We start from the raw sequence: 15,009 nt of genomic DNA on the forward strand, positions 1-15,009 counted from the left end.
AGAAGGACTATGAATTAAAGGAGTGAAGCAAAAAGTATTAAAGTAGGGTCAAGTATGAAGAATGAAACACAATAAAATTAGTCAACGCTAATTTTAGATTAGACTTTTCACAAATGTTAAAATCTCAAGGGCAAAACTATAAAACAAATTAAACCTACAATCTAATAACCTAAATTTCATCTTCTGGGAGAATCTATTACAGCTATTTAATTTTGCTATAGTTAAATACAAAGGTGTTGATTAGGGTCATTAATTGAATCGATTTTATGTCAGATATTTCGAATCAGTTTAAAATCGAGTTTTATGCCCACAATAATTTTTACATAAATTTATATTTATTATAAAGTCAAATTCAATTATAAAGTCAGATATATACCGAATTCTCACATATGTTATAAATGCCCTCTTAGTTGAATGTTACAAGTTGAAGCACGGACAGGTAGACTCATTCAAGTAAAGGGAAACAGCATGATCCTGCAGCAATGATCATCATCAATACTGCATATTAAATAATTGTTGTTCACATAGAATTGTGATTACTTTTGGGACATCACATTATTTGCCTTATGTATAGAGTTGGAGTATGGCACTTTAATTATCATTATACACTAAACTAATATATACTAGTTATTATTATGTGTAAACTAAGCTCTCTAGCTTTTACTTCAAAGAATCAAAATAATTTGATAATTTACGCAAATGTATTATTATTTATAACAAAAAATCAGTTACTTTAAAATTATGACTTAATTCATAAATTTAATAAAAATCAATTGAGATCGATAAGTCTGAGGTACGTATTATACAAATGTGGAAATGAATTGCACTTATGAAATAGGTTTTAGTGGTGGCAGATTTAAAACACATCAAATAATGTAAATAATATTTTAAAAATGTGCTTAATAATTTTTGAACCCTAATTAATGCTAACATATAGCAAAACTCTTACCAACTTAACCAGCACATTCATTAATATCTTAAAATATATGATTTTATATAAGTTGAATGTTGTCAGTTGACATCATTGACTGAGCATAGATTCGACCCTGGGTTTTTGCCCTATAAATTTAAAGCTTAGGTTGCCAAAGAGCAAACAAATCCTTACATATACCATAAAATTATCTCTTATGATAACTTGAAGACTAGTGCTAAACTTACAATTGCTGAACTCAACACTGATGACTCATCTATTTTCCTACGCCATCAATCAACGACTTCTTCTGTTTTGTAGCTAGGTCTAGGTGACTCGATCGACAAGTGACTATGGAAGCCCCCTTACGGTAGAATGTTGCATATGGCTAGTGGCACATGTTGCTCGTCGCAGATCCCTTGCCCTAAGAGCCTGCACATGATGAGAAAAGTGGCTAGAACTTCTAACATAGCCATCAATCTGCATATAACGAAGAAATTCCTTCTTTTGATCAATTCATCTCATAGCCGCATTTCATTATTTGCAGCTGTACATAGTTAGACAACATCGTCGTTGGAACATCTTGTGGTATCTTTATCGCATATTTACGGACACCTTTGAACAGCCATCCAGTTTCTGTTTTGCTGTAGTATTCGCATCAGCGGCCAGAATATGTCTAAGCTATTAAACCCTTTTGAAGCCTGTACCAAATGTGAATAACAGATGAAAGTTTTATAAACTGTAGCATGGGTCGAATTTATGGGTACAGAAGAACTAGAATAGAGCAAATTACCTCCACAGTAAAGGATGCCCATTTGTTATATCGATTTTCCATGACTCCTTCCAATATTGTCAATTTCAATTTGTGCATGACTTCCGCCATATCAAAGAAGACACCCTCATCATTGCACACCATCTGCTCCGAAAGGTAAGAAAAGTGCAATCAGAAAACCAAAAAAATTGATTCGAAAACAATTTGGTCTATTAGAAACAGTTTTACTTCTATATGGTACCGGTACAATCAACATTCCATTACCGCAATGCCACTTTTGTCTCCCGCCTAGGCGGGGCTCAACTGGAGGTTCGGATGTATGCAACCTTACCTTTGTGATAATAAAGTGATAGTTTATAATTGATTCTTAATAGCAAACATCAATTACAACTATACCTGTATCAAAAATTGACCAGAGTGCTCCAAATCTTTCACAATGATAGGACACGATTCAGAATCGTTTTTAACGTCTCCATTCTTTGACATTTTATCAGAAACGACCTGCAACATTGTTGAAAGTTCAAACATATCATTTACGGGGTTGTAATAACAATTTTTCAAAGGAGGTTAGGGCCAAGGGAAGAATCTTATTTTTGCAAAATCAGCAACAGAGCAGCTCCAGAGATACTTCTGAAGTTTAGAACTTGAAACTAGGCACCCACTTCCCAGCTTCAGCCAGTTGCAAATTATAACGACTTCCCACGATCATGATCCCATCAGAGACATCAAAACTTGATAATGATAAAGCAGGCAATTAAAGTAGAGTCTGAAGCCTGCTCATAGTGTTATCAAGATACATAAATCAAAAGCTTTTTAATGCATAAAACTTTAAGGAGTTGTGTACCTTTTGATCCTTAATATTCTTCACTTTCTCGGCATGTTCACTCACTGTTTTTAAGAACTTCATATGCTTTGTAGCCTGATCTAGCAGCCCGTCAATGCTACTCTGAAAAAACAAAATTTCAAATCTCGGGTTCATAAAGAAAAAACCATAGCAACAAGTATAATAAGAAAAGGTAACGGGTGAAACTCACTTTTTCACCATCCGGGACCAACATGCGCAACTCCTTGAGCCGGTCTTGAATGAGTTGTCTATCTCGTGGCCTCGATCTACCGCCATTTTTGGGTTTTTCTTTGCCCTTTGTAAGTTTAGGCGTCTTGGCATTCTTACCAAGCAGCTCGTAACTGCAGTGTGGTCGTTGGTCATCTTTAATAATTGCACTTTCCAAGCTCTCGAATGATGAAGGTGAAGGTAGCAATTCAGAAAAAATGCTTTGATTCTCCAATAGAGTATCGAATTGCCCTTGAACAGACACAATATCATGCTTTCTGACGGAAGCAGTAGCTTCACATGAATCCTGAAACTGAATGAGAGGAGTTTTTTCTTTTAAGGAGGTTATGGATTTACTGATATTGCACTGATTAGAGTATGATTTAGCCAACACATCTTCCAATAGATATTCTTGTTCAAAATCTTCATCCAAAGGTCGACAAAATTCTAACATTAATGAACCAAAAACATTTTTATCAGAGTATGCATTTTCCGGGCTAGAGTTCCGTGAATCCCTATCATCATTTAAACGGAAAGCCGGCACAAGTGCTCCTTGTAGTTCATAATCTCTTGGGAACTCTTTGAAATTTTTGCTTTCATTTAGACTTCCTGCAGATATTGGTGAATATTTCTCTTGTTCAGAGACGAAATCAGTGTCTATCTCATCAAAGTTTGGTGTTTGAGTATCATAATATTGCTCTTCAAGGCAAGAAAGCATCCACATTTCCGTTGCCTCTGGTATATCAGCAGAAACAAACTCATTTAGCACATCTGGCTCACCATTAATATCCGAGTAAGGATAAAATACATTCTGATCATCTATTAAGAACGGAAAGTCCTCCAATTGAAAATTTCCAAACATGGATGGAACTAGTTGACAAGCAGTTGGTAATTCATTTTCAAGGAATTTGGTAAGATTTATATCTGTATTTTGATATTCTGCTTGTTCAATATTGTTGTAAAAGAAAGATGTCTGATCAGTATTTTCGGGTTCTGGTCTACGATTTGAAGAGAAAATAGGGGGGGGATCGTTGTGATTGGGAAAGGGACTAATTGTTGCACAAGCGAGAGTGAAGAAAATATCTCTAATATCCGCGCCTATGGCCAGACTTTCACCAACCTATTAAGTTCACAAAAAAAAAAGGTATTATTTCTTATGCGTGAAAGAAATAAAATCCTAAACGAAAGCAATATGGATGGAAAAATTATGAATGAAGGTTCTTCAACTTTGTGTTCCTTAACACAAGAGAAATGATTTGTATAGACTATTCTTAATTTTTCATGTAATTGTTGGATTTTCTGGTTAAACAATCTTAATAATCATTCACCTTTACAAATGATCCCACTTGCAGAACTCCATATGGTAAAACAGGTGCTAGTAGTGTGGTCTGCAGGGAAAGGAAAAAAAAAATCGGTAAATCCAAGACGTCAACAAAAGTATTACCAATTGGAACTAGAATCAGAAACAAGTAGTTCAAAATAGCTTAATTCACATCAATTTAGTTCAAGCCACATATATTAGATTGTGTAATCAGTTAAGGATCAAATTTTCCAGCATACTTGCAATCATAATCTACGTCTTGTAGAAAATAAAAGAGGTCATTGTTGGTGTTATACTAAGCAATATGTGGTGGTACCATTGATTTATAGAAATATTTCATTACCTCAACGTCATTAAGCAGTTCCCACCTAGGCAATGTTTGGAGGGTCGGATGTACGAAGTCACAACCTTGCCCTTGTAATAACAAAAAGGTTGTTTCCAATTAACCCATAATAGAAAACATCAACAACTTCACATAAATAAGAAGTGTGCATCATTATAAGTCATTTTTATTGTAGTACATTATCTAAAAGCTCTAAATCTTTGTCTAAGTTGAGAATGGACAATGTACTGGTGATAGACCCAGTGGGATATTCTTGTCGTGACCCTGGGAAAGCTATGATTCTGCGTCTGATGGGTTTGTCGATGCAATTCTAACAAGCCTAAGAGTTTAATTTCCAGCTGAAGAAATCATTTCACCTTGATTCCAGCTGCTATAGGAAGAAGCCACTCATTTGCATCCTGCTAACAGAAAAGGCTGCAGTTGTAAGTACACAAAATCATTGTCATGCACATCTAAATAAAAGATCAAAGCTTACCCCCAAAAAAGAAATGATTTCAGCGTTATCTGAATGAATCCAAATATCACTCTCAGCAAGTGCCACTCTTCCAACCATCCTGGTGAAACGAACAAGATAAAATGAATGTGGGTGTGCTCTCTTGACTCCATAGAATTAGTATTCATATTTGACAAAGATTAATATTTAAGTTAGGCGTGAACTATGAAAGGAAATCTCTAGTATATCCTATATAATTCGGTTTTGGAAAGCTTCCTTAATATGCGTAATTAGAAGTATTTTGCAGTATGTGCATCTAATGTACATTTTTAGTATAGATTGAGTTCATTGGTAAAGTTCAAATGCTTGTTTATTTCACAAATGAGCACAAATGCACATTACAAACTAAAGGTGCACTCAGATGCAAGCTACTATTTTAATATTATAGTTAGCTAATTACTCAAGACAGCTTCTTCCATACAATAAAATTTCAATGGATTGAGCCCATTGCATGTTGTAGGACTTGTTCCACGTCGGTTATGTCGAAAATTGATGACGAATTTATAGATGAAATGATAGTCATCATCTAATAGGCTATATCTTTCTAGATTAGCTCTCCCATTTGTATAGCATCGGTATCAAAGCCAATTTAGATTGGTGGCCAAACGAAGTAGTGGCCGTGCTTAATCTTGATGTGACCAACGTGGTAGTTACCAATGTATCCATGACCAACGAGAATATTAGGCCTTGTGGGGATCAATTGTGTGGGAAACTAATGAAGGATTTATATATCAAATGGGCTCACTCACTTGATAGATTATTATATTGGGATGAGTTCTTCAGTTTGATCAATTATAAAATATGATCAACGAAAGAAGGTAGAATAATTTTTCATATACAAATCAATTTTCAAGAAGGCCAAAACTACTTTGGATTTAGATTACAATAGAGTATCTTAAAATGACTCATTAAATCATGTACACTTCTTATTTATATTAAGGTACAAACGATATCTTCTACCTAGAGTCAACCAAAAATAACCTCTTTGTTATCACTAACATGAGTAAAGATGTGTAAATTTGAATACATTGGGGTAATGAAATATTTTTTGATCCACCAAAGCATACCATGCGTAACTATATTAGGCGTAATACGATGTAATAAGATGTAATAACAGATTAGGGCAAGATTTAAGTTGATTGAATGTTTAACTTATTGGAACTTATTGACCTTATCGAAATTTATTTTAAAACTTATTTCTCATAAAATTAGTTATCTTTAAGGTGGCATAGAAAACCAAGTGTAAGAAGAGTTTATTACAAAAAAAAAAAAAAAAAAAAAAAAAAAAAAAAAAAAGCTCTATCCTTTAAGTAGTTGTTTATCCTCCAATAAAAAAGTAAATGTATATAGTTCAAACCAAGGTGACCATACCAGGAAAAGGTCTCAAAGAAAAAATAGAAAGGTGAATTTAGGAGTATCTAGAAAAATAAGAGGGTATGTAACAAAGTTGTTGATCTTGAAAATAAGGTATATACCAAAGTAGCTAATAAGTTCCCACAAGGTCAATTAAAAAATAGAAGTAAAACTTATAATAGAAGTAGATTTTGTATGGTACTTTTATTTTTAGTAATTAATAAAAGTAAAATAGAAGTAAAGCATTAACATATATTGAATATTGGCAGTCAAAAGTTTCAAACATTGATCATAAAAGTCAATATTACAAGAAAAAAACTAAGAGATGAAGTAGTAAGGCTAGGTCAAAGATGTACCCTTCCCCTTGCAGATATTGACTATGTGACATAGCAGCAATTGCAGAACAAAGAGGACATCTCAGGAAATGTACATCATCAAAGTTTGTTCCAAGTCCAGATGTTATAAAAGCTTCTTGCATAGAATTGCATACTTGTCTTGGAAGTTGTGACTTTTGGGAGTCACAATCACAATACCCATCTTCATACATGAAAAACCTGATGAAAGCAGCTGACTGTTATTGTGATTTGTGATACTAAAGGAGTTGACTTTAACAAAAGAAATAAGCTAAATATAGTAATTATAGTTAGAATTATTGTGGAAAGACTAAACATGATTAAAATAAATTCTTGTAAATGTTTTCAATTACAGTTATTAAGCAATGGATTAACATATGGAAATGCTATTCATATCTCTAAGGATTACTTGCAAGAAACAAAAAGTATAAATATTCAACATAAATCAAACATTAACTACTCCTACTGTTAGAGTATATAACATATCCTGGGGCTTCAACCAAAAGCTTAGTTGGTTCCTTGCATGGTATCAGAAGCCAATGTGACAAAAGGTCACGGGTTCGAATCTCAACCACCCCTCATTCAAAGTGGAATATTGAGCACCATGTATGAGGAGAACATGTGTTGCATCCACACTTCTAGCCCAAAGGGCTCTCGTGTGAGGGGGCGTGTTAGAGTATATAACATATCCTGGGGCTTCAACCATCAGCTTAAGCTTTTGGTTGAGTTGGTTCCACCTACATCAAATTACACGAACTTTTGTCATGAATCCCGAAACTTCTTCTTTATGTAAAATTACATATGATGTTTTCTATCAAGGATCCAATCAATAATAACCTTTTTTGTTATTACATGAGTAAGGTTGCGTACATTTAATCTCTAAACCCTAACTAGGTGAGAGCACATAATGTCATTAGGGTAAAGAAATTTTTAACCCGATAGAAGACAGCATGTTACCTGAGATTGTCAAATTGATGAAGCTTCCAAAACACTGCATAGCTCCATTGTGAATCAGTGCATATATGATTCAGCAACTGCCTTAATGTAACAGTTTCCATCTACCCAGATCTGAAATTAAAAGACTTTTGTGAACAAAACTCAAAATTTATTCTAGAATATCCATTAGATGCTTAGTTTAGGAAAAATAAGTTTATAAGTAAATTCTTAGGTGAAAAATAGTGCAAATTAATGATAAGAAATCTATCTCTTGATCATGAACAAAACAGACTATTATTTCATTCTTTTAATTTTCATATAAGATATACTTTAAACTAACACTATTACAAAAACCTAACAATTATATATCATTCAAGATCTAAGAAATAACATTTTCTTCAGACAGGAGTCATAGAAAGAGGTAAAAAATTAGTTTCAATATTATCACTAAAAAAATAATTTGAGTCTTAGCAAAATCAAGATCAAGATTACATTTATACAAATTTCATATATGATCAATTTGTGTTGCATAATTTACTCAACTTTCTCCAAGTCAATGGTCTGAGAACCCGTTTGCAATTACTCACACAAGCATATACAAACTATAAATAGATATATTCATATATCCTTCTTGAGTTATATATATATATATATATATATATAGATATAGATATACTTCATAATCCTTGATATTATAACAGAAGAAAAACTAACTAGTAAAAGCTATATTAGATCAAAGTTTTCGGGTGTTATATAGCAAATTCAAAGGAACGAAGGGAGTAAATAGTAGAAGAGCAGAAAATATGGAGTTTGGTTTACCTGAGTAGAAAAGGAACAGGCTGACAATTTTGTAGAACCAGAAACAGTTTAATAAAAAAAGAAAGTAAATAAGAGGAAGAAAAAGGTTGATGGGGTAGATCTTGTAGTGATTTATTCCGTTTATATAGAATAGAAAAGACATGTCTTATACAGGTATGCTTTCTTCTTATAGGCTTAAATTTTCTTTTTACTTGTATTTAAAAGTAAAAACAGCTATGCTTGCGGTTTCATATCGCCCCTTTTCTTCCTTCAAGTTCCACTAAATTGTATTATATTGGTCTGGTTGTTTGTGTTAGTGGACACATCTTTGTGGTTTTTTTAATAAGTATGATGATGTGTCATGCAGCTAATCTAGACTCTTGGACTTTGTCTTTTCTATCCAACTAGGAGTATTTTATTCCCAATACTTAATCTGATTATGCTCATATCAACCAACTAATAGTAAAAACTCAATTGTTTAGCATTAGCCAATCAAATATATCATGTGGGTCCAGGCTATTAACTATAGAAAAACAGAAAAAACTAAAACAAATACAAAGTGTAAACTGATTCACAAGAGGAATCATGACAAGGACTGAGAGAATCAGCAATCAAAGATGATCCTGAACCCACACAATATACAATTAAACTCTTGAAGCTCTGTCTTTTCATCTTACCCCAATTACCAATGTTAAATTCTGGACAAACATGGATACAACATATTGAAATTTCATTTAGACTATCAAAATGATTAACTTTTATAAAATAGTCCTATACAACACTTTGTGACATACTTATCTTGTTCCTTGAACACAACCAAATCCTTGATATTCAATTATAATGAACTATATTAACATGACTCATTAAAGCATATGTACTTTTAGTTTATGTGAAATTGCAGATATGTTTACTATTAAGGGTCAAGCGGAAACAACCTCTTTGTTATCAAAAACAAGAGTAACATTGCATACATCCGACCTCCCAACCCCACTTTAGTAGGAGCCACTTAATGGCACTATGGCAATGAAACGTTGTATCTTGTTTTCTCTAATATGGCTTACATTTGATAGAATTATAGGTCATTTTATCATCCAATCAGATAGTCCTACATCTACCCACTAAGTTATCTACCCAGCTAGATGGCATGTGAAGTGACATTTTAGATGGCACAAGAGGTGGCAGCTTAATAGAGACAACAATGTCAGCCTTAATAAACAAAACACATCAACCCAGAAATTATCGCCAACAACATTTATTTGACCCTATTTTAACAGTAATAGTGACTTACATCAACCAATACTCTACATTTAAAAACATATAGGAAGTGGGACAATCAGTACTCGTACCTTTTTAACTTTTAGGATCGTGAGTCATAAAACTATATACCACCTATGAAGATTTAAAACTGCATTCAAAGTTCATACTCAAGAAAATAATCTTAAGAGTTAAGAAAATAGTGGAGACATCAATTACAGATTACCACAATAGTTCTACTAGGTTGTATTCGGGAACAAATAATTCATTTCAAATTGTAAATAGAATTTGAGAATGATAAGGTTTGGAAATTTATTCTTAAATTCTCAACTTTGACTACATTCAAAACAATGGTAAAATTGGCTCAAGTCTAAATTTGATTTTTTTTTTTTTTATTTGTCAAACACTTAACTTGAGTAAATTCTACATTTACAAATGAAATTATCATTCCCAAATATAGCACTAACGAATGCATAATCGATACAACAACTTACGAAGACATAAACTAGAATACATTCAATTAAATTTCCATTCTTTTTTATATATGTCCAATGTACACTTTGAATTTGTAATTTATAGAAAACATATGAAGAAGAGGTAAAAAATCTTTCTGATGTCAATACAAAATGGACCTTAATACATATGTTCTCTAACCCAAAAATGGGATCCCAAAATCAGCATAAATTACTATGCATTAACAACTTTACAACCATTCAAAACATGATCAGATCAACCTCAAGAGACAAGAATATGAAAGTAAGGAAAAGAAGGAACCTTTCTAAGCCCTTGAAGTACCTCCATGATCCTTCTCAACATGGTTAACTAGAGCCACGGGATCCTTAAATCCTCTGCTGCATTTAGGGCATACATCGATTGACAACTTCTTAACACTATGGCGGTTATTACTTCTTTCATGAACTTTTTTCACATGCTCTACAAGGGCTGTAATTGATGCAAACCTCAAGTTGCACTGTGGGCACACTTCCTGTCCCCCAGGTCCACCAGTGCTTGTGCTACTTTTACTGCATTGCCCCACCTGAAGTGCCTGATTAAATTCACTACTCAATTTAGCTATTCCTGCTTCAGCTGAGGCTCGTGCTGATGAAGCAGCATTTAAAAACCAGGACCACACTGACGATGATGATTGGACTGGTGCTCTATTGGGCCGTGCCACTTCCATTTTACTTCTGCTATTCAAGAGGCCCATGAATGGAATCCCAGTGCTGGCTTTTGGGGGGCCATCACACTTGTGGTCAGGCCCAAATCGATGTTTCAAGCAGTGATCGGTGGTACAGTCTTTGCATTTGATTGTATTAGAGAACACAAGAATTTCCTTGCAGCCAACAACAGGGCATTTTCTCTTCTTAGTTACTTTCTCATAATTTGATGGGTCGCATACAGTGTTGACATGAGACTCCCAAGAGATATTTGGGTCTTCATCGGGAATCAAGCGAACTCCTTTAGCACAAAGTGGGAAAATGAAGACAGTGACACCTTGGTGGTCAGCATGAGGACATTGGTGCTGCTTATAGCTTCGATGCTCAAGGCAGAATACCTAGAAGAAAAATCAAAATCAATAGGTTAAGCATCAATGTAGACACCGAGTTGCTAAGCACATAATGTCCGCTAAAACATAAATTGAGTCCAAAATCTAGGGGAATATGCACAAATCCATACAATTGATCTCATAAGCATATTGTTTTGCCACAGTTGTGAGACCATCAACACAAGTAAACAAAGATGGAGATCAAACAAGCTTAATTTGTATAAATTAAAGAAAAAAGAAACTCACAATAGGAAATAAGCTGTAATAAAAGGCCATGAATTGGAATCCAGACTTTTGAAAAGCAGTTATTCCAATTCCAGTTAAAAAGAAATAGTTGGACCCATAATTCTTAATGCAGATCAATAAGAATACTGCATTGACAAGTGAAAGGCTATCTGACAAACGGTTCTCTATCAAACCACTGACAGAAGGGCTCTATTGTAACACCACTTCTGTTGTGGGTCCCTCTTGCTCCTCTCATAGAGGTTCCGTAGAGAACCGCTCTCCATTTAACCTTTTCCCATTAACAAGTTTTTCAATCGACTAGTCACTTTATGTAGAGAGTAACTCATAGACGTATAAACAAAGCATGGTAATTATTTGATTGTTGTATAAAGATGTCAATGCCTGCCTGAAAAGGAAGTAGTGACTTATACCGATGACTTGTGACTTATTACTAGTGAGTAGTTAAAGCAAAGATATTCAAAGATAAATCTGCTCAAAATAACAAATAATTATCCGAATCTTATACACGTATAAATTCAAACAACCCATGATAATCTATTCTGCGAGGGGCTAGTTAAACATGAAAACCGAAAAGAGGTATGGTGAAACCAACTCCAATGATAGGCCACCAGTAATATTTCTTGAACTTACTAGAGACAAAAATACTTAAGGCATGTCTAAAAGGCATTATGACATTGGGATCTAGGATTTCAGATTGTGCCCTTGATCAAGTCATAATGTCATATTAAGACAACAAATCCATATAGCTGATTCCACTCAAGTAAAACAAAGAAACAACTTAAACTCATTTGGTTCTAGTGAATAAAACCATCTTAGAAATCATAGGTCAGGACAAAGAAGCAAAGTTTCTTTCATACACCAACAACTCATGTTGATTCAATATAGCAATGTGCTACAAATTAACATATTAACCAAATGCTAACTTTAGCTTTTTTTAGTTCAACCTATGACAAGACTCAAGGTGGCCATCACTACCACTTACAAACCTACAGAGGATGGGGTTATGTAGGAACTTCAGAACTAAAGCTCCTCCAAATAAGTATTAATACATAATATCAGTATCACTTCTACTAACAATCCTACAACTTAACAAGGCATAAATACAAATCCTATTCTCCCATCACAGTGTCTCATTCCAGGGGCGGATCTAGTATATTGCAATGCTGTCAATTGACAGCATATTATTTTGGTAGATCACATGGTAATACACATTGTCATACATTGAATAGGGTATATATTTTATATGTTATATGAGCATTTTAAAATGATTTCACCAATGAAGGTGTCAACTGTCACCGTTGACTTAAAGGCTATTGGTCCGAGTACTAAAGCACATTTTCCAGCAATACAGGGTAAAATTTGCCTGTATTATCTGCCTTCTTTTGGAAAAATTATGCGAACGGTCTGGTACAACTGTACAACAAATTCAGCATTTTTCAATTTTAACAATATTTACATACTACAAACACAATAGAACAACAAAAGGGAAATAGGAAATATCACTCACAAATCCTAACAATTCAACACTACTGCACCCTCCACACAAAAAAATCCACAACAAATCAAAGATTAAAAGAACAAATCACTTCTTACAATCAATCAAAATCCCAAAACAGATAAAATTATGCATCAATATTAAAAACCCAGATTTTTATTTCAAGATTAAAAGAGATAAAAAAAACCTGATTACAGCGGTCGCAAGTGAAAGGGAGGAAATCAATTTGCTTACAATCATCACCAGAACAATGTTTTCCAAGATTTGGAAATGCAGGTGTTCCCATATGTTACCTCGTCAAAAAATAATGAATTGTACCAATTTATTTGTTGTCTCGTACTAAAATCAATGGAAATTCGAGTAAGAATTCTGCAATTTTAATGATTTGAAAACAGAGTAAGTTCAAGAAAATGGAAAAATGGAGTGGGAACTGAAGAGGGTTTTTAAAAAAAACAGAACTTAAGGCGGCGTAAATCGGGAATTGGATTCCTCCGACGAATTCCCGATTCCGCGTATAAACGGAGGAGAGGATCCAGGAATAGGAGGAAGAAAAGTCCTTGTTTTGGCCTTTCGGTTGATCAATTCAACCACTGCATTTTTTTTTAAAAAACAAAACCTGGAACATTAAAGTCAAGGCTAAAAGCTCTTGGAAAAAGAATTTATGAAGATTTTCTTGTCAGTTAATTCTGTTTCTCATCCAGCAATAGAATGTGCAAGGATGTTGCCATTATGAGCAACAAAACTACAATAAAACCCATCCAACCTAGATATATGTGAAATAATACAATCATAAAGCAAATGAATGGGAGAAAGGCCGAACACCCTTTTATCAATGGCTCTAATCACATTCATAACGTCGCCTTCTAGATGAACAAGGCAATAACCGAACCGGATAGCAATCTTCAAACCAAAAAGAGCTGCAGCAGCCTCACTAATCTCAGGGGATCATAAAGCCTTTACCTGTCGAATACCAACCAACAAGAGTTTACCCAAATTGTCCCTAACAACCTCACCCAATCCTCGATGAGTCCTATGAGAGACATGGGCATCAAAGTTAATCTTCACCGAAGAATCAAGAGGGGGCCTCCAAGAACTAAATCTCAAGAGGTGATCACGGGGAGGAATAAGAACCTTTGTAGCATAAGCATATTGTGAAATTTAGTCGCTAAGCTCTGCATTTGTATCTTCGTGGAAAATACTTTTTAATTTTTCTTAGTTTTTAAGATAATTTTTAACTTTAATATATAAAAAAAAATTTAACTTTAATATATAAAAATAACTTTTAACTTTAATATATAAAAATATGCATCATAACAAATTCGAAAAAAGAAAAATCATACTTTTTTTAATTAAAAAAACTATACTTAGACAAATCTTACTAAAAAGATTTAAATTTTACTCACTTTGTTTCATTATAATTGTTATATCTGATTTTTTATGCAAATTAATATATTATTTTGATAATTTATTATGAGATTTTGATAACAAAAATACGTAAAAGTTATAATAGTCATAAATTATTATAAATTAAATGAATTATAGTTGAATAGTTGCTCTTTCGTACATTTGAGTTTACACTATATGATTTAAATAACTCACCTATCTTTGAATCATGTGGTGCTTTCTCAAGAAATAGAGAGAATATAATACTAATTTGTCTTGATAGAATTAAATCAAAGAGATAGAAGGGGATTTTTAAGAAAGTGCTAATAAATAAAAAGATAAAATAAATTGTGTAGATGAAATTAAAAGAGAGTTAAAATATATAAGTGAAATTAAAAAAAATAGTGAAACATTATCCAAAAATAAAAACAATTCAAATAAAGTGAAACGAATTAAAATGAAAAATATTTTTAATTTAATAAAACAAAGGAAGTACTATCATCATAAACTTAGGAATAAGATTAGAGTCAAGCGGGGAATTAAACGTGTGGGTTAATGTTAGATGTCCAACTACTCTCAAACTTTTAAGGCATACTTGATACTTGTATGAGCTACTTTACCAAATCAACTAAGAAGTTCAATATGAGAAGTACGTTTTAGCTATTTGCCTTTGTCATCTCAATCAAATTCATTTGAACTCATATATTCCATAAATGTATTCTAAACCATTTTACATCAAGTTGACCCATAATTTG

The 15,009-nt window shown here is 33.3% G+C and overlaps 2 protein-coding genes across 5 annotated transcripts; both read right to left on the reverse strand.

Moving 5' to 3' along the window:
• Nucleotides 1-938: 938 nt before the first annotated feature.
• Nucleotides 939-10,420, reverse strand: LOC130826245 (transcription factor bHLH155-like). 4 transcript variants are annotated; one of them, XM_057691837.1, is made up of 11 exons: nt 10,380-10,420; nt 7,554-7,664; nt 6,600-6,797; nt 4,873-4,951; nt 4,754-4,795; nt 4,062-4,121; nt 2,717-3,853; nt 2,527-2,628; nt 2,079-2,183; nt 1,704-1,826; nt 939-1,611 (listed from the first exon to the last, which is right to left on the reverse strand). In XM_057691837.1, the coding sequence occupies exons 2-11, from the start codon at nt 7,652-7,654 to the stop codon at nt 1,516-1,518; spliced, it is 2,043 nt and encodes a 680-aa protein (XP_057547820.1). In that variant the 5' UTR covers nt 7,655-7,664; nt 10,380-10,420; the 3' UTR covers nt 939-1,515. The 4 variants fall into 4 exon arrangements, 2 of the variants coding, with proteins under 2 accessions (XP_057547820.1, XP_057547819.1); XM_057691836.1 differs by lacking the exon at nt 10,380-10,420 and adding an exon at nt 8,352-8,478 and having other exon boundaries at nt 940-1,611; XR_009047043.1 differs by lacking the exons at nt 939-1,611; nt 10,380-10,420 and adding an exon at nt 8,352-8,478 and having other exon boundaries at nt 1,782-1,826; nt 2,079-2,413.
• LOC130826247 (zinc finger AN1 and C2H2 domain-containing stress-associated protein 11-like) lies at nt 8,729-14,062 on the reverse strand. The gene is made up of 3 exons (XM_057691838.1): nt 13,059-14,062; nt 10,359-11,139; nt 8,729-9,719 (listed from the first exon to the last, which is right to left on the reverse strand). Exons 1-2 carry the CDS (start codon nt 13,155-13,157, stop codon nt 10,363-10,365), a joined length of 876 nt encoding a protein of 291 aa, XP_057547821.1. The 5' UTR covers nt 13,158-14,062; the 3' UTR covers nt 8,729-9,719; nt 10,359-10,362.
• Nucleotides 14,063-15,009: the final 947 nt, after the last annotated feature.

Source organism: Amaranthus tricolor, chromosome 10 (genome assembly GCF_026212465.1).
Source record: "Amaranthus tricolor cultivar Red isolate AtriRed21 chromosome 10, ASM2621246v1, whole genome shotgun sequence".
In the NCBI taxonomy this organism is placed as follows: Eukaryota; Viridiplantae; Streptophyta; class Magnoliopsida; order Caryophyllales; family Amaranthaceae; genus Amaranthus; species Amaranthus tricolor.